At 42.3% G+C, this 24,629-nt stretch overlaps 1 protein-coding gene across 1 annotated transcript in view; it reads left to right on the top strand.

Moving 5' to 3' along the window:
• Nucleotides 1-2,784: 2,784 nt before the first annotated feature.
• T265_09764 (hypothetical protein) overlaps nt 2,785-24,629 on the top strand; it is a gene marked incomplete at both ends in the record, with an annotated part of 53,590 nt that continues 31,745 nt past the window's right edge. Inside the window, 17 exons of the mRNA XM_009175935.1 lie at nt 2,785-2,831; nt 2,872-2,941; nt 2,988-3,083; nt 3,125-3,279; nt 3,321-3,390; nt 3,437-3,593; nt 3,638-3,725; nt 6,080-6,213; nt 7,983-8,081; nt 8,127-8,250; nt 10,611-10,637; nt 10,739-10,868; nt 12,562-12,721; nt 19,467-19,624; nt 21,823-21,987; nt 22,137-22,325; nt 23,454-23,603. Coding sequence (XP_009174199.1) covers nt 2,785-2,831; nt 2,872-2,941; nt 2,988-3,083; nt 3,125-3,279; nt 3,321-3,390; nt 3,437-3,593; nt 3,638-3,725; nt 6,080-6,213; nt 7,983-8,081; nt 8,127-8,250; nt 10,611-10,637; nt 10,739-10,868; nt 12,562-12,721; nt 19,467-19,624; nt 21,823-21,987; nt 22,137-22,325; nt 23,454-23,603 — 2,019 coding nt within the window. The remainder of the gene's footprint in view (nt 2,832-2,871; nt 2,942-2,987; nt 3,084-3,124; nt 3,280-3,320; nt 3,391-3,436; nt 3,594-3,637; nt 3,726-6,079; nt 6,214-7,982; nt 8,082-8,126; nt 8,251-10,610; nt 10,638-10,738; nt 10,869-12,561; nt 12,722-19,466; nt 19,625-21,822; nt 21,988-22,136; nt 22,326-23,453; nt 23,604-24,629) is intronic.

The raw sequence follows: 24,629 nt of genomic DNA, 5'->3' as shown, positions 1-24,629 counted from the left end.
ATACTCTTGACTGCACTACACTCTCTAGTTTTTTTGACTCTGGAATGCTGGACAAAGTCCATTGTCTTGGTTACCAACCGCTGTGACGTGAGTCGAGCTCTCACCTTTAACCGTCGATTTAGAATGGGCGGACGAGAAGTTTTAAATGGCATCCGAGTCTGTTGATTGCTGGTAAATAAGCTTATTATGTTTCTCACGTCCTTGTTTGTCATGCACTTCAGGAAGGACATTTTGCTTCAGGTAGACTCCAGCCTAATGCTTAGGTTTTTTTGAAGATTCAAAGCATCGAGATATTTGCAGAAAAGATGGACCTCATCACGTCTGATCATCGCCTAAGTGTCACCCATTTAACGCCAAAAAGGGGGTCTGTGGTCATCCGATCAGAGCCTTTTGTTTCCAGTTCTACGTGTAAAAAGATGCAAAAGTCGGGGATAATGGGATTCATTCGTTTATTCTTTTTCCTAAAAGTGCATAAATTAGTCAAGTTTCGAGTGTGTTGCTGTACTTTATTTCACCCATCAAAGGCTGAGTTCGAACCCACGCGTTGTATTCGCTTACAACAGCCTTTCGACCGCTGCCAAACCGTCTCTATATCAACGTTGCCATATATTGAGTTATTATCAGAGCCCTCTTAAAATTGACACTGACTATCATCCAAAATATCTGACTTTTTCAGAGGCGTATGTCATAGAATTTTGTACTGAAACTTTGTTTTGACACAAATTATAGGTTGAGAAATGCGGGTTGAAATCTAATTTTGTATAATCATCAATCGATAGAGTAATGGCTCTCTATGGGTGCGTTCTACCAAAGGATGGGACCATCAGAACAGTTTATAAACACTCATCTCACTTAATAATGCGCAGTCTTTTGTTTTTTACTGGCTAAACACCCCTTTCAGAACAGTGGATAATGCAAAGAAAGTGAAGGACTTAAAAAACACTGATGCTATTGTTTTATCAGTTTTTTTCATTACGGAATATTTTTATGCGAAAACTTTGCATACAATTCAGGTATAAATACCCGTATTTTTGAGAAACAAAGAGTTAAAATTCGTAGCCAGCATTTTCACATCACAGCAAGCTAGTCTCTAACGGCGGCCAACTAAGTCTTTCTCCTCGATCAGAACTTGGCAGGTGTGGGTTTCTGGATCTGGCCTAAACAATCCATGCTTTATCCTTATATTACTGAACCAAAACTTTTTTCGCTCATTGGATACGGATCAATCAAATTACATTCGTTCATTCTTTCTTTTATGCCATTTCAACTAAACGGACTTTCCGCGATTGTGAAAGCTAGGAAAAACGGACCTATTTAACGCCAAAACTACCTTGTCAGAAGTTAACTTCCAGTTTCGTGCTAAGTCATTGACACTCGTTTGCGTTTTCTAGTAAGCTTTTTTGCTTAAGGATGTTAGCTGGTTATTCATATGCTCGGTTACTTTACTGCCACGTTTGGCCTGTTAATTAGTTGTACTGACCTGAATTCACGCAATTTCTAGAGTAAGAAAACAGTTGCAATGCCTCCATTCTGTATATTAACCTATGAGAGTCAGTCCTCAGAGGTTGTAAAAATAATACAGAACAGTCTGGAGATTTTCATGCCGAATAATCACATCACGTCCCCAGTAGGCCTCCGCACCATCTGCAGGCCCTCTCTTAATACTCTTGTTCCATAAAGTAATGAGCTAAAGTACTTGGAAACTTGTTAGAGGGACATCTCGAGGTGGTCGTGCCCTAGTTTAGATCGGATTCACCTTCAGAAATATTATTCGGGAATTTTAGGGTTAGATCTTTTTTTAATGAATGGAAAAAAACTTTGAAGAAAATTGTCCTGCTTTGGCGTTCTTTTGGTGAATAACACCTATGAACCATTAAGGGAGCATGAGAGATAAGACACCAAAAGGCTGTGAAAGTTTAGAAAGCGGCGCTAAAAAACCCAGGGTTTGTTAGAGCCTTCCAACCTTCGGACTTTCCAGCTGTTGTTCTGGGTGAGCCCTTAAGGCGGTTTTACTACTCCCATCCGAGAAATTACTATAGATACTTGGGGGTTTTCAGACAGTTTTTAAGTGCTTCGTTGTTTTTGAATAATCGTAGTTTGTTTAAGCGTGATTACTGTGGGTTTGAATCGGGCAGCGAGACCCGAAGCGCATGAGGACTTGGTAAGCTGATACACCCACCATCCTTTTCGGTATAAATAAGTTTTTACCACTGCCATTTTCTCTGAGACTGTCACTCCTATATTGCCGCGGAGTATTTTCTCTGAGATAGATACCTGTCAGTAAATCGAGGTTCACAATCATAACAAAATGACAATATACTGATACCCGTTATTGTTTTCGTATTGGATATGTAAATCCAATCAGTTTCGCTGCTACTTTTAACCGATCAGTAGTGATACTTCACCTTGGAAGCCATCGGGCCGGAAACTTTCTGTAAATAGATGACCGATTCGTATACTCAGAATAACTGATCATAACCAATGTGCGAGTCTTTTGACTTTGTTTGGAGGGATACTACGGCTAACTTTTCAAACGAAAATTGTTGGCATGCAAAGTACCATGTTGTCCTAAATGGCAATAACTGACTAATTGATATTCTCACATCTGGTGTTACAAATGCCCCCCCCCCCTATTTGACGGAACCCAGTCTCGTTGTATTTCAAAAAGTAACCAAGATTGTTTTCAAATTTTGAGTTTCATGCCTCAACCTGCAAGCTTATCCGTTTCAGCACTCCGGATATTCCCGCCAGCACTGACATCGAAGAAGGCAGCTTGTTTCCACAATGGCTAGCTTAGCCAACCGATTTTCCAGGGAGTCTCACACGACCAGGTTAATCGATCTGAATCTATCTTACCATACTTTATCTCAGTGCAACCGATCAGAAGGTCGAATCCAAACTGAATGTCAGGGATCTGGAGGCCATTCAGGAAGGATTCTCAGTAACGTCGACCAGCGCAGGCCTTGCCTTACTATAATCTTTCCTAGTGTCCCGGCAAAGGCTATGACAATAAACTTGCGCTCAACAAAGAGCAATTTACCGAGGCACTGAGCCTAATCTTGAATCGTGGTACAAGACAAGAGGTTGAGCATATCTCGACTCGACTTACAGCTCTTTGTTCTAGTTTAATGATTTATTCGATAAAATTGATATAACCGGAGACGGCCTGGTTGATTGGGACAAATTTGCCTCACACCTGATGTTGGAGTTTTATGAAAGAGACGATCGCATGAAGAAACTAAGCGTACCCCAATGGAAGGATCTGAAAACTCTAAACAGGTGGGTGAGAGTTTGAACTGTATCCATGACATTTTTCTCAGTCCACACAAAGATGCCATTCAGAAAATTGTTTTCATGAAGAATATGTCACGATATCTAACAGTGAGTAAGGTGAGTAGTGTCTGGATTTGGGCCATCTTTACTCCAAACTACCTAGGAAGGTCTAGTGACAATGTGGGGTTTGGATATGAAGCCACAACGATCAGCGAAAGCAACAACTGATGCATGCCGTCCGCGTGATCTGTGGGTTACCGATTTTGCTGTGATGCCAAACATAAATAAAATTGCTGTGGCTTTTACCAGCAAAGAAATTGGTAGGATTTCGACAGTCTCTTTTAGCGGTGTACTTTGTGTCCAGCGTTCTGCAACATCAGTATCAAACTGGAGCTAACTTGTCAGACAAAGCTTTGCGATATTATCGATACCCCAATTTGTTTGGATCACTGGTAAGTTCTTATAGAAACAGGTTCTCTCATAGTGAAGTGCCTGTGATTATATTTCTTGTTAGGTTGATTTCGGCTCCTTTGACATACTACCAGTCCCCCGATATCTGTCATCTGTCGAAGAGGTCTTGTTCAAAAACGGATTTATTCAAAAACGTTCATAGGGCTGTTTCACGTATGAGGGGTGGCCTGAGCGGCTAAGCCGAACCGAATATCTTATGCAGAGCCCATATCACAAGGACAAATAGAACCGTTGAAAGGACGGAATTAAAGCGTGTAAGCTGTGCCAGTCTGGTGACAGAAGAGAGAAAGTTGACATTTCTTTGATACTACTGAAGACAAGGGAAAATAACGGTAAACAACAATATGATGAAATAGGTGCAAAAAACTACCAAATTAGTGAACGTTTAGTTTGTGTACAAAGACAAAAATGACATACTTAAACTTTCTCGGGACTGGTAGACTTTGCCTGTGCTTGAACGTCAAAATCGCTTTGCGATCACTGATGATTAATGTTAGTCAACAATCGATTACACAATGCCATACCCTTTTGTTACGGGTCATTTCTTTACGTACAGGCCTACTCTTGTCCCTAAGCGTCGAGTTGTTTCATCGACTCAAGGTCAAATTGGAGTGAGATATTTTCGGATAGTTTTGAAATGTACATAGTTTGCTGGAAAAATATCATTTGAGTAGCACAGTATGCACGTTTAGTTTTGCAATCCAACGACACTTTATAAGGGACAAAAAGCAATCTCACCATAGATTAACTGGATTTTTGGGAATGGCTAAAATTCATTGGTGTGTAGGCTAAAGGCTGAAGGATGAATTACTTCTCCTTGAACGGCAATGGGTAAGCATCCTCAACCAAACATAACTTCGCTTATAATGTCAGCGGTAACAGCGTAGGAGAGCCTGATCCTCACCATTTTCGTTGAATAGGGGCAAATAGCGCTCACTCTGTCTCATGGGACGAATGTTTGGGTGCGCGCTTTGCGAAATCACCAGGGCCTAAACAATGCATCCATATATCTTTTGCAATTCATCTGATCGGTCACTTCAGATCTCTTCCAGTGGTTGTATGTGTTAGAACACGCATCTTCATTTCGACCAGCCTGATAGTTCTCATGATTGACGAGGTAACATCCCAGCGTGAGGGAATGACACGTGTGAACCAGCAAAAAACGCGTTGCTTTATGATGTGACAACAACTGTGGATTTCTGTATCAATGACGGTGCGTCCGTAAATCAATGTATGCTGAACCAATCCTTGAGAGTCTTGTTTTATGAGGAAGTCATTCAAACAAACAAGGGTATGAAATTCAGGTGCGCGGCGAGTTGACTCCGTCCTCAGACCACCCACGTAGGAATATCCCTTTAACCGATCAAACAGCTTCATTGTAATTAAAGGTGACAATCTGCATTGGCCTCCACATGTTTTATAATTCTAATTATTCCAATCCTGAAGGCATCCGGTTGTGGCTGAGCAATAGAGAAATGAAGCTTGGTAGATAGAAGTTGTGTTATTTCATCATAGTTATACCAACTTGAATGATCCAATTAGGACTGAACCAGCCCAAGTTCATTTGCACAGAATTCGGGGTGGATATTCTCCAACAGAAAGGGAACTATATTTTGGTCGCGTAATTCATGCCACTTGGTCGATCAGGGGAGGCACAAGCCAATGTTGATCGCCTGGGACAATGCTCCCTGGTAAGCACTACCACAAATAACCGGCGTTATTCGGCTACAAAATCAAGGCTATTGAACTATCGACATGGCGATAGGATAGGATATAGGACGACTGACATTCAGCGGATTGCACAAACGGCATGTGACGCTACCTATCCTGTGCAGCGGGGCATCGGCACAGGTTCGATGTGAGAAAAATCCGGAAAAGGCTAAGAGAATATCGTAAATATTTTAGGTGGTATTCATACAGTATTTGACCTTTTGAGTGCAATGTCGACTTTTTGTGCTAGGCATATCCGTATGTGGTGATTTATGCAGAACCAAGGGGCAGGATCAGACATTATCAGACTTCTTTACAGAACAGCGTGTCATGTGAACGATCGGCGATATATCGCAACATCCTTGTGCACACGTGTTGGGCTTTTTGCCACAGGATCTATATCTGCTAAAATTTACTCCACTGGACTTCATCTGCTGCGTGGGATGAGACCACTCTCAGTCAGCTATTCGTCGAGGGAGAACTTCCTGAGTAGTGGAAACGTCGGATATTCTTATCCAATTCGTTCGCTATGGATCAATGGACCGCAGTGCCTAAACTCTTCCAACTACTTCGGATTCGGTTATTGAATGACTTCACAATATTTGTTGTCCTTTTACCCATTTAGGTACAATCCAGAGAACCCAAACGAGTGTATTCTCGCTTGGGGTGATGTCGGTGGACACCTGAATGCGTTGTTTTGGTCACAGGCTGCAATTAACCTGTTTGAGAAACCTTCAGCATTGGTCAATGAAAAAGAAGGTAAGAAGAATTCATGTGTGTTTCTGAATGCGCGCAAGTCTAGTATGAAATATCACCGCCACAGTTCTGGATATGTATCTCCCAGGCTAGTAGCGCCTCTGAAGCAGTTCTACTGGATTTCGAAGGCAATAAAATCCTGACCTTTGAAGTTCGGATGAATGGACAAGAAACTACGTAAAAATCGAAAACATCTAGGAACACCGCGATTAGTTTTTGTTTCCATAGGGCCTCCAGTTGTACAAATGGTTAGATTGGAAGGCTGGAGTTCCTCTATAAAAGCAATTTTAAGTGGATGACACAAGCCGCTTCATACAAGACGACCCCTGCATCACGACTGGGTTCGTTATTAAAGCTTTAAAAACCTAACACTACGGTTCCTAAAGTTAGTGAACAGGTCAGTGAAAAGCATCTACAGTGGACTGAAAACAGCACACTCCACCTCATATTTTCACTGGTGACAAGGAACAAGTAATCTGAAAGACCAATCATTTAGAGGTACTTCGGTTCAAAGACATTGAAGTGTGCAGTGTGTTATGTATCACCGTTATGCAGACAGGAATACTTCCGTTTACAATTTTTCGGGGCAAATGAACTTGCTACCCATAAATAAACAGCACAGACGTAACTGATGAATGAAAACTCTTCGACAACCCACCACCGGTTCCGACCTTAGTGGGGCTCATCAATTAGGCATCTTCCTCAAGTTTCCGTCAACCTTATCGGATTTCGCTGGAATCACTCATGTTTCCCGTCAAAACAATTAGTATGCAACTGAGAGTAGTTCGCCTACATCTTACGGACTCGTGCACTTGCCGAATTTGCAGGTGTTGTATCTCAAAGGTGGGCTTCAATAAGAGCGACAATAGAGTGCAGCAAATCACCCCCTTTGCTGTAAAGTGGACGAAATAATTGGGTCAGAACTGGAGGAAACGATTGTGACGCAGATTTAACCTCTAGGTTTTAGATTTACCCGATTCTTCTCACGAACAGCAAAGGACATCTTTAGCGCTTCTGAGAGATCAGCACAAAGTTAAAGCTCCTAACTGACAAAATCTTGGTCTCTGTTTTGGCTTGTCAGGCAGAGTATGAATCTAAACAATAACAATCTGTACAAGATGATTCTCTGAAAGTTTCAACGCCAATGTCAGGAACCTTTATCCCGTTGACTCAGGAGTTCCGTTTAGTTTAACAGAGCTTTCCATCCTACAAATGAAGTCAACCTATAGTGACCGAAATTCGGGGAGCAGTTCGCATTTGACGAATACCATGGTCAATTCAAACATGTGACCTTCCGGATGGTACCTGAAGATTGAACTGTACTGCCATGGATGGGTGATTAGTAGCGTGCTTAAAGGACACTTAGAATACACTCTTATCTTCCTCTCCACCACCTGAACCATACTATGCAGTCACGTGGTCACTGACCGCTCTATCTGGTACGAATAAACGGTCAAACCTTTTGGCGCCCAGTTACCTTGCCACCAGAAGGAAGCGTGAAGGCTGAGATGTTAGTTGTTGACGGAAGCTTAGACAGGAGCGTTCGGGGGCTTCATAGATCTTGTTAAGCGTTTTCCTTTACCAACAGAATATTTAGTTGCACGGTCGTCTTACGAGGTTTCGATATATTAATACGCATTTAGTACTTCAAGCTGAGTCGGTCTATGTTGGAAACTAGAAAAAACTGTAAAACTCTTTTGCCCTTACGAATGAGCATTAAACCAAATGTAAAAAATGCTTAATTATAATTCCTTTTGTTTCTCATATATCAGAATCCACATTCAACGTATCGCTCAGTGATATCATACAGAAAGTCGCCAAAACAGCAACATATTTACGCGTAAAAGTACACTCCGACTGGGTGCGTCAAGGTCAGTCTCCCTAGTTTGTCACTGACCACTTACTATTTCCACTAGTGAAGTACATACCCCAATTGGAAGCCTTTATGACCTGTGCTACGGTGTGGAACAGCTCCCTCGTCATTTCGTGGTTGGAGAAACTACCGCCTGTTTCAGCGGCAGGCAGAGCACCAGATCAACTGTGAGTTAATTATTGCTTACCCAGGTAGAACTTGCTCATTTGCGTCTTACCTCAGTCAAGGTTGAATACAGCATTTGACATTATCTCCGTTATCAGTTAGTAAAAGTTGAAAGCTCCACAATTGGTTGAAGTTTCAAGTTATGACCCTAATTTCCCCTTCAAATATTCTTCTTTTACATATATTTTTATTTTTATAGTTTATACCATCTGGCCATTTGAGAAGAGTTGAGTGAAGTAGCCCCTCTAATCCAGCAGACCAAAACAGCAAGATTAGTGCTACCGCGAATCCATCACATCACTTTTGCCTCCCTCAACAGACTGGTTATGGTAGTCATTTCTGTAAAATCAGTATGGACAATCGATCATCCCTTTTCCCTCTGCTAGGTCACTCGTCCGTTTCAGAGATGCCTGACAGCTAGCAGCATCCTGTTGCTTCGCACAACTAGGCTTGTGAAAAATGTCTTCAGAATATAAAGTTAATCCACAATCCAAGACAATAAATTTTGGATATTCTACTCCGGGATTCTAATACTCATTTGTGTGAATGAAATCAAACCACTACCCTCGGGAAACTTATTAGTTACTTAGAATACCACGAATCTGAAGAGACTATACTGAAAGTATCACTTGTAACCATTGTTCTCTGGATACAGCATCGTGAGGAACTGTTACAAAAATAATGAGGCATAATAGACATCCACTCGCAAATACGAATTTAGCCATTAGTTCATAAGTGACCTAATTTTAATGAACTAAATGAGCTGAATGAAGTGAATTGAATCTGGGCCCCATCTAGTGAATCTCCCTACTGTGTCTGCGCTATTATTTACATAAGCCTCATTATTTCTCATCTCTGATCTCAAAAAGTGCTTCGATGAATCACGTGAACCTACGCTTGGGATCATCGTCTAACAACGCAAACCGTTCATGAAGATTGAATCTAGTGATTATGTAGGAGGTGGTAATAGCCTCCCGTCATATTAAGGAAGTTCATTTTGATGATCTACATGGACGTGGAAAGTTAAGAATCGACTGACTTCCAAATCTGTTAATGTCAACATAAGAGCAGCAAGGAATATAGTGAACCGATGTGGGCGAAACTATTAGTAAAGCAGCATTACAACCAAGAGTTAATATGCGGTGAGTGGATTTTCACTTCGAAATAGAAGTCGGTGACTCTGTCAGTGATCTTCCCAAACGACTCGATTCCAATGTCTTGTGTTTTACTAATTCTTCTTTGATCTGTCAGTCCGCGTTTTTGTTAAAATAGGTGAGACAGTATTGTTGGGATCGCCGAGTGTGACGTATCACTTGTTGCTTCGTCTACTTTATAGCTTTGAAGCCACATTTAGAAACATAGCAATCATCTGAATAGCATCGGATCACCATAGATAATGGCCCGCATTTTTTTCCTTCCGTAAAAGCAACAACCACGGGGAACTGAACGCTGGCCTGTCCTGGGAACGGGTTCTCCGTGAGGAAAACGTGATTGTCCCATGTTGCTGGATGCAGAAATATTCTTCAAAATACCACAGAAATGCTTCCGAATACTTTTTTGAATTCTACCTGGTTCTTTTCTATACTTAGTTCACCTTCGAATACCATAGGGTTGCAAATAATCGTCCCCAAAAGCCTCAGAGGGAGCTTCTTTGTCGTTTGGCTTCTGAGTAATTTATTCGCAGGTTTGGACTGTGTTTTTTTTTTCAGAGTAAACTCATTGAAACCTTCAACCTGACCTTTGAATTGGTCTGAATCACAGCAGTGTCGTTACTTCAAATTGTCAGCAACCGAACATATGACTTTGGAAAATGATACAAAATTACCCTATCACCCTCAAAATAGTTTTTAATCAATTGTCTTCTCTTCGGTTATTTGTTTAGATGCCTTTATTACGTGACGCGGACTTCGTTTGTATCTCCCCGAACTAAATTCCCATGAAAATTTTACCCACGGGCTGGGAATGTACCGAGAATTCAACCAGAGTCGGAACTTTATTTACCAGTATCCTGGCTCCGCCAAGACTCAGAATTTGCTTCAGTAGGATAAGCCTTTCAAGAGGTGACAAACCCCTATACATATGGGTGAAAACGTTCACTCTTGACTTTCACAGAAATTGAGAGTGTCATCTTCAATAGGATTACTCCAGCGGAGTTTCTATCGCCTGTATAAAGCTCCCACAGAAACTTTCTAGCCCTTTTCTTCCGAACTTTGTGCCTGATTAGAAATAACATGGATGTTTGTAAGTGTGGATGCGGCCAAACCAAAAACAGGTTGAAACTGTTTATATATATATATCCCACTAGTTGTGCCCTAAAATTGAACTGAAACCTAAAAATTCATTGTACTTCTTTTCGACACAGTCCGGAAGCTCGTATCATTTCGCGAAGGTAGGTTAACCCAGCCGGATCAGATGGTAAGTTATGTTTATCACGTCCGTTTCACAGCACAATGTACTGCAACTCTTCGTATTGTGTCTACCATGTTTCAGTTCTGTCTTCACAGTGCATCAGGGTATCAACGCGTTCGACTACCACGAGGGACAGAACCAGATCGCTACTGCCGGTGTGAACTACCATGTCTGTCTGTGGAACCCATACGTGGTGTCAAAACCAAATGGAGTAAGCCTCTAATGGAGTTAGAATGAGGTATTTGACTTTCAAGTTTTGACGAGTAACTCACGCCCGGATTCTAAACTTGTAAATATATCGAAAAAGCATCTTATTACAAACTAGATGCTAGATGCCACTGAATATTTAAACTTAGCGATTTCATATCCTTACCGAGAATCTCCCATCAATCACTAAGATGGATTATCTTGATTAGTCCCGAATTGTTCACCAAGCCGTACAGACTACTTACGAGCTTTCTGTCATTGGTAGTGAACTGTTGGTTGACAGTTTTATGCTCTTCTGTCTGTATTTACATGACAAGCAACCAGTACCCCCAGAACAGCAAATTCCGTGAACCTTGACAAATGTCATAGAAACGTCAGTGCACACTTATAATGTCACCTCAATTGGTGGTGAAACATTTGCAGTCCAATTGCGGAGTTCGGCTAGCATACCAACAACCAAGCAGTGCACCCGAGCTACCTACCTACCTGTATTCCGCAACATAGCAAAAAAGCATGACATTGAAATACCACTCTCCTGAAATTTAGCAAAACTAAGCTTTCCCTGAATGTAAATGAATTTCTCTTCTATAGGTACCAGCTGTCCAGTGCGGTCTGATCTATGCATTGGTTAGTTTTCCGTTTATTATCCTTGGGCTTAACACCTAGCTTTCGTTAAGAACCAGCCACTGATCTACATCTCTAGGCTGTCCACGGCCGACTTTGAGACTGGGTGGCTAATCGACTGCCAAAGTATCACAATGGTCAAAGTGGGGCTGTTTTGGACAGAGCTGACGCTTCACAACGTTATGCGTGCACTTTATATTATGGTCGCCGACCGAACCCAGCTGAGCATCCTGTGCTTCCGAAGCGTTTGGACCAGGTTTTTTATGGAAGGACGGTAGACACCAATCTAGCAACTTACCAATCTACTGCCACTCTCTTCTACAACACCCGGTCTTCTAATGAAGATAACTTTTTCCGTAATTGGGGAGTCCACTTAACTCTCACAAAATCACAACATTCAAAGCCTCTTAATCAGCCACCGTCATCAAACTTTTAATTGCTTTCTGATTGGTTTTTTAAAGTACGGTATGCGTGTCACCTAGTCTCATAACATTTTTGTAAACTAACGTCATAAATGGGCGACCATGTGAGTCCTGGGGAAGCTTTGGATAGAGGCGGGAAGCTTTCACTAATCTACCCCGTGGGTTTATGAAGCCACAGTTATTCTTGCGTTCACATATCCACTATTTCTACTCCCTCATCAAGGACATGTTTGTTGGAGTAGTAGACTCTTCTCCAAAATGAGGCACCGGTCCGAGTTGCTCTAGACAGTTCCCCTTTGAAGGATCTTCATCAAATGAAAAGTCAAGACTAATAAAACAGAATATGTGCTCGTGCAAATGAAAGTTTGAAAAATGAGAAGGTACGTCAACTCTAAAAAATCATATAGGGTAGAATAGCGCACTATTGTATGGATGCGTGATCGCATCACACAATATGGTCCATTTGGTGTTGATTTTGCACATGAAGTCACTTGAGCTACACCAGTGAATCCTCGACTAACCGCGTTGAGCTAGACTGAGAACTGTCCCACTAATGTCATCATAAGGATGGTTGAACGCAGTGCCAATTGGTTTGCCTTGTTATTCTCTGACTAAAATCGACCTTAATGACCGGCTTACATATGCACACAGCTCCTTCGTGGTCACATGGCGTCCGTCGTGGCTGTACAATTTCAACGTTCCAAAGGACGTTTAATCAGTCTGTCACGTGACCGTGTGCTACGTATCTGGGACGTACAGTTACAAGTGTGCCTACAACGCATGACAGGAGTATTTCCCAAAGGACTAGAGGGTATGTAATGCAACATATGCTAAACTAATTGTTCCTTTTGGTTTTGCATACACTGGCAATGGAGATCTTATCTCACCATAACCTTACTCCTAAATTTTTCGCTTTTGTTGGGATAACTTGAGCAATACCAAACGTGATAAAGTATGGCACCTAATGGGGGTCACATGCTGCCTTCAGGACAATTCTCGAAAAGGACTCTCTTTCGTTCCACTCCGTTTTTGTCACTTATCCATTTCGTTACCTGAATATTATCCAAATTAACAACGCTGCTAACTGCACGGTGGCAAGTGACGGATATCGTTAAATCGCAGCTGGTGGTGGAAAGAATAGGTCTGATTCATTCTTAGCAGAATAACACACTTTGACGTTTCCCATCCTCCAGGTTCTCAAAAATGACGTTACGGTTTTGTTACAGAAATTGGGTTCCGCAGTTTTCCGAGTATACACACCGCGCTTTGCCCTGATGATCAGATGACATTTTGTTCTAAAATGTGGAGTCTAATTCTGGGGGGGTCACATTTATGTAGCCACTTTCCTGAACCTTTACACTCCCCTCAGAATGAGGCAGACAATACGGTAATGTAACTCGAAATGGGAAAGACCACCGAAGTTTAGAAAATTTCAGGCCATAAAAAGCCCATTAGACAGGAGTCACACAAGATATCATCATTTGGGGAATGCTGTTAGTGCCTCATTCATTCATTTTTTGGGGGTTAGAAGAAATTTTCAGATGGAATACTTGTGGGTCCTCCAAAGCATGTGTACATGAGACCACCGGCAAGTCTCTCACTCACTCTGGCAGTTCGCCGCAATGCTGATCCAGATTGTTTCCGGTTCATGCCAGTTCGTTCTTGGTTGATCGATAATCACTTTCTAGGGGATGTTAACTCTGAGCATCCAGGTGCTCGGAGCTTCTTCTAGTAAAAGTCAGCCGCAGATGAAATGTTCCGTCTCACGTACAAGTCGTTGCATGACAGTTCTTTTGTGGGGCTTAATGCATTTTTTACTAGAATACGGACAGTTTTAAATGTCTAATTATTTTCACCCTGTGTACTGAAGGAACAGGAAATCACGGGCCATAGATTGCATGAAAGTGGCTCATCTTCGTAGGTCATGTACTTTTACGTAAGCCCAAAATGGACATTGACGAGCTTTCGCGGCGGTTACTTTTAAGAGACACGCCTAATAGAGAATGTCATTGCTGTTAGCCCGTGGTTCTGTTCAGAGTATAGAACGATCATCCTTTTCTACATCTTTTTGTCACAGGACTCTGGTTGCATACGTTTAATCACTACTGACGTTTTTATGGCCTATGTGTTTCCACCATGATCGTCGTTTTCGAATGAGTGGTGAAGAGGCATGAGACCGACAAGTGTTGGTAAATTGCACACACACCGTCACCCGTATCCCTTTGCTTTCTGAAAGAACCATGGTAAAACCAAACATTATGAAGTGTCGTCAATTTTAGGAGGTTCGCTTTCTCCTTTATTCGAAGACCCATCCTCAAAACTCACAGTTTCAGGCAATCAAAATAATTCGGATAATCATAGCTGACAGCTCCTTTGTTGCATAGTTTGTAACCCGCGAAGATACTGCTTGCTTTGCTGGATTGGATATTAATAGCAGCGGTAGGTGGCCTCTCGGTACCGTTCTTCTCTTTCTCCCCACGAAACCAGATCATCTCAACGGGAGAACAAAACTAGGTTTCGGCTCATTCAACTTTGTGCTATCAAACTTAGTTTATAATAGAACCTTTTATCGCTTACTTAGGAGAGCCAACCTGCTATTTGTGCATTCACTTCCAGGGAAATGTTTTCTAACCAGGAAGTAATCCTTAGGGCATTTTTGGAAAATGACCTCTTTGTAAGTTCAAGATGTCCGCCACGAATTACCTTGTTGAGGCTTTTCTGGCGAAATAATGTTTCATGAAGTTATTCCACGTCACCTGCCAAACTGGTGGCATAAGAGTTACAGCTATTCTGTCCTGGTTCGCAGTAAACCAGGATAATATGTATCTAAACTGAGCAATCAATATAACTTTGGTACCGGAATAGGAGAATAACCGGTGGTCAGTTGCCATTCTTTTATTTCTTTATTTCTTTGGTAGTTACGGCCCGCAAGGATGTGATCATAATGGCTACTAAACTTTTCCTGTGAGTATTAATTGAGATAGGCCAGAAACACAATCGTCAGAGAAAATATCATGTACCATAGTCTCTCGAGAAGCAATCTGTGGCACAAATTAAGATCCTCCAAATTAGACAGCTATATCCCACTTTTCAAGTGTCCGCGGACGTCAGCAGACGAAAATTAGTTTTCGTTTTTTTTTATAGCAAAATGTAAGGGTGAAGTTGTTATTCTGCACTTGCACCGTTGGTCCGATCATGTTCGTCATCCATTGCAATGCATCTAAACGCACAGTCCAATAGCGGACCCCATTTGGATAGGTCATCCACAGTGACAACTTTTCAACCGCTGATGTGTCTTCGTCAGTCTTTCATTCTTTCATGGCAAAACAAAGCCGAGTTCCCTCGAACTGGACATAACGTATACATTGTTGATCAGTCATCTAGAGATATATTTATTTATTCTAACTTGAAAAGCACTTCGCATCAGTGTAAGTTTACCCCACAAGTGAGCAGTGGTTCAACGGGTCACGTGACTCCGCATTACAATTGGCCAATAGCCTTACTCGATCCGCTTGGTCATGGCCATTTCGTTCCATTAGCAGTCCGTTTCTTATCGCTAAACTCTGTGGACTACCAGCCTGACAAGACTTCACAATGAGCAACACTCTGTACTGGTAAGCACGCTAACGTTAGTCACTTAACGATAGCCGATTGAAGGAACTACACTCATTTCCCGAGTGCTCGTTTGTGAACCAAAGTGTGCTGTCAAAGACATTGCTGGAGTGATGCATCTGAATACTTTAAGCTTACAGTGACCAACAGTTGCCACTGGGGAGGGGATGAGCTCCTGTTATTTTTTTGACGTTTTTTTCCCGCGGATATTCTCCTAAGATTCCGATGACTCGCAACTGTGATTAACTTTCTGAACTTCGCTCCTGTGGTACAGTGTTATGTCATTATGGCAGCTCTCGCAAATGAGTTTTAATCATTCTGTTAAAGTTTGAGTCCATCCTATTCCTCGTATTTTCAACTTTTCACTATAGAAGAGACTGCTCACTCGAGAAAACAAAGTAACTTTCAGTCGTTAGTTTTTCAACATTTCAAGATGTTTTACTGTTCTGCTTTTGTTATTTTCATTGGTTATCCTACCTGATTCTGTTCTGTTCACTGAGACGATGACCCACGGGTCGGTTTACAGGGGGAATTGGGACAACAAATATGACTAACTGTGTTTGCCGGTTCATCGTTGGAATAATACAGTCACAAAGTAGAAGTTATGCAAATTTGCAACCGATAGATATTACGAGGTTGTTCAAACTGTCCATAATGAGGTGAGCAATTTTACCTGTTAGTATCTCAGCCGGCTGATAAAGCAAGATGGAGGACTGCCTTCCGTTTCCGGATTTCCGTCGCTCAATCCTTCACTGACGATATCACCTCCACTGGTGATTAGACGTTTGTAATGCAACTACCACGCTTGGTGAACAGACCAACAACCAAACGACTGAACAGTTGCGCCCCACAGCGCGTGCAGTGGGGCCTTTGGTGGCCCGTACCACATAGGAGGTTCATCCTATGCACCCATGTATGGCAACCCACTGCCAGTCATCATTCAGCTAGGCCCATTCAAAGATGGTCAATACAACGTAGTGAGGCCAATAAAGCACAGCCCCCAAATATGAGACACCAAGTGACGAAACGAAAATGCACCCAAAATTGACGTTTTTTGTAGACAACATTTGTAATTACGTACTCAGTATTGACCAACTCGTTTGCTCCAAGTCATCATTACATGATACGATATCAGTATTCGTATATAATTTACTGATTGATGATGGCAAATCGGTGGTGACATTTACAACATGCTCAAACTCCCAATAAGTAGCACGATACTGAGTTCTCACTCCATTCATGTTCGCAAATTTCACTTCATCTAATTCGGTGCTATGGAGTCGTCGATCAGAGCTGTACAATTTTAGTAGCCTTCTGACTGAGTATTCCGCCTAGGTGAAGTTTTCCGATTCTACAGAACCGTCCACATGCTCCTGATCCTGAATGCTGATCAAATTTAATAGCCACGCCTGGACTTCGATAAATTGGTTTGTTAATTCAATGAACTTCCCTAACTGAGGGAATCTCGTCGCATTGAATTTTCGGATCATTCCGATCAGCTGTCATTCTGTGGTTCGAATCAAACAGACAAAACTAAAAACTGGGAGTTCAGTTTTGACATGGTTAAGCATCATTTAGCGGACCTGGTATCTTATGTTCATTTAGGTTGAACAGTTCTCTTTCTGTCCTGTCACGGGAGGGAGACCGATGGACAAGCGAGGCATTTGGGGTGCGTTAAGCTCACGCTGCTGGAGTGGTGACAACCTAATCATCTCGCTCCTTAGATCTCCAGATTTCATAGCCCGGCCTTGTCAAGCATGTGAACCGCTGATGATATGCAATAAAAGAGAAAGGGGAGTACAATGATTCTTCCCTCTGGTATGGGCGAATTAGAATAAGTGTCATAAAGTAATAGGGGTAGTTTCCTTGAAGAACCACGGTACTCATTAGTCTGGCAAAAACTTTTCGAGATCCCAGAACCATTTTCTTCATTCGTGGAGCTCTTCCGGTTCCTTATGTAACATCAGTCTTATGTTTTACTTAAATACCAAATGCTTTTGATTCCATTGGAAGTTGAATAATTGACTGTAATGTGAGGAAATTTCTTAATCTTCTCTTGAAGTATAGTCCACTCGGAGAAGTGAATCTAAGCTGAACAGCCGAGATCTGTAACTCATCAGGAATGCGCATCTCAGGAAAATTCAGACAGTCTCGAACCCGTGATCTCTCAGCTAGTAGTTTGAGCAACTAACCGTTTGGCCACGAGCGGCTGATCAGCAGTGTGGTTAGCTGTCACGTAGACAGGATATAGCGCCACTTATCCTTCACGCAAAGAAGTCACATCTCGTAGTCACGTGTTGACTGGTTAGTTGGATGGAAATTTCTCATACAAAGCTATTATTCACCTAGTGAAATGTTTCTTCTTCTGAGTAACTTGCATACTGGTCGAATTCTGGCATTTCGTAATTTTCAACTGAAACTTCGTTAATAAACCAACTTAGTCACAACTGAATCTCTCAGTTATGGTGGTCAGAGGTGGTATGTTTCAGTTGTGAGTGATCTGAATCACCTATTAACACCAGGTTCATTATCAAGAGAGCATTTATGGCTATTATAGATAATGCTCTGTTTGGGCAAATGTTTGCTGGAAAACTTTCTCAGCGATGTGAACATCATTGTTGAGGTTCCAATACGGAACTTTGAGTGACGCGTAGGTTCTCTAATTGGAGCGCCGAGTCTGCCACCGAATATAAAGCGTTGACCTAGGTAACCCTAGTCTTTTGCAGAAAATCGCCTTGCGATGCACGTAAAAGTGTTTTTTTTTTCAAGAAGACTAGGAAACATCTGATTGTTGTAGGTGGGAATCCTCATAGGACCTTCGTCAGAAAAATTTTGTTAGTAGCATACTACTCAACAAGTTTTTTGTGTAGCAATTCTTTAAAACTCCGAGGGTGGCCATCTGACTAAGTCACATTTGCAGCTAACAAATAGTACACTAAAGTGCAGTGGTTCCAACGACTACAGCTTTGTTTAATGAGGTTGAGAGAATAAGGGAATAAAGCTACGTGTTGAAGGCAATGGACAATTCTCTTCATTGCGATTAAGTGTTTCATATGGCAGGAACTGAGAGCCACGTAGTGGGACGATTGTTTGGATGCGTGACAGCCATATCCATCGGGGTCAGTAACCATTGGTTTGTCTCGTCTCACAATCCACATCTGTGGAAACGACAGTTACCGACCCGCGTTAGCTGGTAAGAGCTTTCATGCTCTGTTATCAACGTATGTACTGACCGCCCCTGTGTCCTCTCCATTTGACACAAGGCTTGTAGAAGAGACAAATGGTCCTCTGGCATACGGAGCACGGCCTAGCCAGGTGATCTATCGACGGAGAGTGTGCTTTTCCGAAGATCTTTGCCTGAACTCAGTATTCCACTACCAGCTAGATTGCAGCAGCTTCATCACCAATCGAGTTGACATCACCGGTGCGGGCTTGCGGGATCCGGTGTTACTACCAATCTAGGGTTTGGGTACATATTGCTTGTAGGATAGGTAGCTTCACAAAGTGTACGGTGTGCTGCAACAATATAATTTGATAGGAAATAGAACCGGAAGGTGTTCAAATCACTTCTAGTTCTACTAGTTTGTGCTTGAAGCCGTTCGTCGGGAGTAGTGTTCAGCTCTTGCTCAGACGGATACGTATTCCAACCAATCTTCAACATTTGCGAGATGCGAAAAATTGACGGTTCCTATCAAGTATGAAGTGGCTGTACGGTACAATTTGATGCGCTATTTAGGTGATAGCCACGTTTGAATTTTCAAATGATAAACAAACATCACATAAACTGTCAGCTTCAACGAGGTAAATCGATGGGTTTTGGCTGATGAGCTATGATACACACTAGAATGCTGTTCAGCAACATATTAAGCACAACGGACGTCTTATTGATGGAACAAACATTCCGTAGTAAGGATAACTCCTACTTTCTTCCGGAAACATTTCAGTCGTAACACGGATGTTGTTCCACGAAGACAAGCTTCGCCTTTTTCTCGCGTTCAACTCCTCGCTGACAATGTTGGAGATGAAGGTCAAAGTACGGGATCGAGTTTATAGCCATGAGAAACCTCTGGTTGGTGTCATCTTTAACTCCGCATTTAATCAGGTAAGTGAATTCTTTCTCCTCATCCTAGGCTGATCAGCTGGTATCAACTTATTCTGGAGGCCCTGTGGTAATCTGCAGCTTCGAACTTGTAAATATAAGAGTAGTTAGTTCTTTAGATGGTTGTGGAAACTGAGCTAATTGTGTGTGTGGTTAGTTTGCTTTATCATCCCAGCAAGTTTTGATGATAGCACTTTGCAGCATTGCTCATAAAAGGAACGCAGATGGTTGGGAGTTTATGTGCACCTGGAGGCGAGTCTGAAAAAAGGAGCGCCTAGACGGCAATACTGTTTGTAAAGAACAACTCGTTAAGGCTAGAGGGACCGTCATTAGCACCGACACCATCAAGGTCGATAGGATACCGCACTAAGTGAGTAGTCAAAATACTTGTAGAATTCGAACCCACATTACTCGCGTTTGGCTTCTCCTTCTTCAGTCCTGGGACAGTAATTCTGAGTGTTCCGCCCCAAACACTGTGACTTCATGTAAACACAGTCTCGGTTCGAGACGCAGATAGCCACTGTCCTCGTTTGTTGATAAGAGAAGGAAGTCTATAAAGTTCTGTCAAGATTTTGTCCTGCAAGCAAAGTCGACTTAAACCAAAAAATCCAAGAAACAATCAACAGTTGTTTCATCCTTGTTATTACGTGTCATCAGCAATGAGCATCTCATGAATCTCCTGGAGTAATTCGAACCCACGACTTCTGGGCCAACAGCTGAACAATAAACCTTTTAAACACGAGCAGCTAATATGCACATCACGTGACCACGTGCGGATCGGAACAGCCGTATGGGCTTTTCGGTACGCAATGATTTGGCCCACGAAAGGAAATCCGGCCGAATTATTGTATGTCAAAGACGTAATCTAACCCAGGGATGCATTCAGGTGTATATCCTCACTCTCCTTTGGAAAAACAAAACATGCAATACAAGAGTTCTGTTCATACGAATCACGTCATCAAGCAGACAGGGTGATCTGTTTCTCAGAATCGGTTAATTCATTAATTCAAGGGAAGCATTGAGATGGAAGTTCACTTTGCCGCTTGTCGTCAAACCCTGACCTTAAACAACTAGTTCTATTTGAAGCGTCGCTGTTACATCATCTCACAATCAGTAAACTCCAGTGAAGTAGGTAGCGATTCATCGGTAACGAATTCTATCTATTTGTACAGTATCCTAGATTGGACCGATGGGTTTTAGCTAATACTCTACAGTCTAAATTCTAAATTTGCTGTTGCTTGTTTCTTGAAAGCAACAGTTTACCCTGTTCGTTGGTGCAAAAGCACACACGAGCCTGAAATGTGGTTGAGCCAATCTTGATCGCATCCTTCCAATGTAAACATCCACCCAACGTTATTGTGGACAAAGCACTGCCAGTTGCTAAAAAATTATGTAGGCTCATAGTAATGTGGCTAGATAAATCGGTTGAAGTACATGGTGCGCAGAATTTGATAAAACATGCGGAATACTTCTTAAAAGTACACACGGGACAGAAACTGGAGAAGTCAAACTAAACAAATTCACTCCATTCAAACTAGTGATAAGGCGACCAAACTGGAGTTTCCAGTGAGTGTGCAGTTTCTGGTGTTGTATTCAAGTTCAAATTCCTCATAATCGGTCTCGTGCACTTTTTCAACGAAATGAGAGGTTCAGCTGGGATTCGGCTAAGACTCCTAAAGAATAGGAATGCAAGTCTTGGTGTGTCGTCCCTGATTGGAAAGTCAAACGGATAGGAAGACAAGACCTATGGATAAGATTTTTCACTTTACAGCATGCAGCACTCTACAATGTATTGCATCTCCTGATCGCTAAGGATGCTAGTGTTGTCACCTTGGACAGAGCCTACAAAAGTGAAAGTGATATCAGAGCTCTTCTGTTTAAAATGCTGTCTGGAATGACAAGTAAATATCTTCTGTTAAGGAAATAATGATCTACCACATCTTTTTCACCATCTTGTTTAGATGCTTGGAACTTTGACGAAATGAATAATTTCATTCATCCTAATTCCTAAGAATGAGTTAGCTGTAAGGGTAGTAAAAGGACCTGTCGTAGTCACATTTTAGTTTTTCAGGGACCGATCCGCGCTACATGAAACCTCTCACAAGCGACTAATTAGGATGTCAATTTTCGGTGCATTTTTGTACCTACCACTACTGGGGTACAAAATCTGCAAGTACACTGTGACGCTGGTGTGGTTTCAGGTGATTTCTGCTTGTCAAGGTGGAACAATCTCCATTTGGCTGGTGGATACGGGGCAACGAGTCAAAAATATCTCTCGGAGTCACAATGACGCCGAATTAACATGTTTGGTACAAGATCCGAACGGTTCCAAATTCTATACAGGCAGCACCGATGGGACAATAAAGGTGAGCAGACCTTATTTGGTTCGGTATATTCTGGTATAACCGGTGCACTCCGAATTTGGCTGCGCATCTTGGTTTCACTGGTCAAGTTTCTTCCCGCTACTGAATAAACTGTCAGTAGTGTTTACCCTCTCGGAAATTTTCCCACCCAGATTTGGGACATGAACGGGCACTGTCACCACACTTTGATCTGTTTCGGAGGAGCCCACGCTGAGGTTGGACAAGTGGTTATTTTGAAACGCGCCGTCATTGTGATGGGTAATTCGAACCACTTCACTGTTTTCCGTACAACCAATTTCCGGGATCACTACGTCTATCCCTCAGAATGGAAAGGTGGACCAGTGAGTAGATAGTTTTTTATCGACCTATTCCAGACATGGTAAATGTGACCACGTATCAGCAAGTAACTTACCAAAGAATTATGCACGACTAGAGATGCCCCACTTTCTGCAGGCTTTTTGTGTATAAATTAGACAGCTAATTACCTCATCCTGTCAGTTGCGTATTTCAGTAGGATTCTTCAAACGGTTTTGATGACACGTCACTACTGTCGCTTCAGCTATCAATGTGCGACAAAGTGTTTATACACAGCCGTTGATGATGCGTGAATGGAGAGCGAAGACCCAGACTGAGCACATTCTGGATACCAGATACCAGCTAAACCTATTCATCATTATTTCTTTGCCATAAGTACACGGTGAAGCTGTCCGGTTTCAATTGAATAGGCCTCTCTCATTGCTGGTGTTAGGAGACTAGATAGTTTCTTCAATGGATAGTCCATTCTGTGAGTGAAGACCTCTTGTGCTGAAAAGCTAGGAAGCACTGTGCAACCGTTTCCTGGGTAGTACACACCTCACAAATCTCCGTGAGCGACTCAGACTCGCGGTTTCCAGGTGATAAGTTGAGCTTTAAACTGTTTGACTATGATTTGCTGACCAGAAGTGTGAGGTGTGAGTGACTAGAGCTGGAGTGTCACTCATCCCTCAGTCACGCAATTCGCATCACGCGGTCATGTATTGATTGGCCTTTCGAATGACAACTTCTCACATAAAATTTTCACTCTCCTCATCATTCACGAACGGGAATACTCGTATCAACAATAGACTCTTGGCTGAGTACGATTGACTTCAAAATGAACGTCAGCCAATGTCATTAAGTTCCGACCAACTCATACGTCACATGACATTTTCTTTTATCGATTAACTTACACCCCAGCATAGTGCCAACCTGTCTGGAATGGGCTAACAGACAGAAGTCACAATGAAAGAAAAAATACACAAACTAATCTTACTGGAACGAGTAACCTGAGCCGAATGAGAACGATACATTTCCTGACACGATGTGACTTATAAGGCTAACGAAAGTTCTTCGAGAGGTCACTTCGGATTAGGTCTTGTGAGGTCACATATTCATAAATGGAGAAGACCAGTACTTAGTAATTGCGCAAACAATTTTGCAAATAACCTCAGGAACATTGCGATGATGTACTCACCGGCGTGGCTTTGCCACCAAATGGACTCATTACCGGATCTTATGACGGCGAACTAGTTGTATGGAACACGAACTCGGAGTGTGCAGCCCGGCGAATGACGCAGCGGTGCAAACGTATGAATGAAGACGTGAGTTTTGATCTTCCCTAGTGCCTTTTGATTGGTTATTCATTCATTTACTCTCTTTAATTACTTTACTTGTCAACAAACGTCAGCTGATCTGAAGAGTTTCACCGAATATATTAGTATGTCGATGAGAGAGAACAGAGTAGTTTGTTGGTGCCTTTTACTGCTTTCGTCCACCAGACCTCTGCAATACCTGGAAGGCTGACTAGAGTAAGTATTTAGTGGAACGTCTGTGGATGCATTGCATGCCACTCGCACGGGATTGATAAACTCTTCCATCGGTACCAAAAAATTTCCCGGACAGAGTATATCTCCTTGCCATCGTGTTCAGGCTGCAATTCTGCTCAAGTTTGGACTCCGTTTCTCACTCTAAAACAGCTAGCAGAGAGCAGCCAAACAAAAAACGAGCTGCCGCATGACGAACAGTCCTGCTTTGAGAAGGTTTAGGATTGAAATGATGCCACCTCCTAAGGCAGAAACATGAGTAAGTTGCCCCAGACGACTAATATCTGCCTTGCGGTCTGGTCCTCAGGATAGTAAGGCCCTCACACCCACATGAGTCCGATTCTGTTGTTTTTCATTTTTGTAAAACCACCCAAAGAAGAAATTCGGCCTGATCAATAGGCCAGAAAAACAGAAGCAACGAAAATCGCTGAAGATTTGGTTAGTGGATTCCAACAGGCAGCCTCATGCAAAGGAGAGTAACGTTTTGACAATACTGACCCGAAACCAGAATATCAGGCGAGAAAGTTGTATGGTCAATCGTACTAGGGCTCTGAAACACTATCCTGTTGGCTTAGCAATCCTAGGAAAAATTGGTCAGCCAATCAACGAAATGCACAGGAATCGGCCGCACATTCATTCTGAGTGGAAGTTCACAAAATAGCTGATGGGAACTCGGAGTTGGGTCTGCCATGGTCGATCACCTAAAAATGCAATAGGCTATGATAAAATAAATGCTCAAATTGTCAGGAAACCATTGCTGTGGCTGCTCACATCATCTCGTGTATAATCTACACCAAGGTTGAT

Source organism: Opisthorchis viverrini (genome assembly GCF_000715545.1).
Source record: "Opisthorchis viverrini unplaced genomic scaffold opera_v5_300, whole genome shotgun sequence".
NCBI lineage: Eukaryota > Metazoa > Platyhelminthes > Trematoda > Opisthorchiida > Opisthorchiidae > Opisthorchis > Opisthorchis viverrini.
Note: the sequence above shows the minus strand (reverse complement) of the source record. Positions and strands in the feature narration are given on the sequence as shown.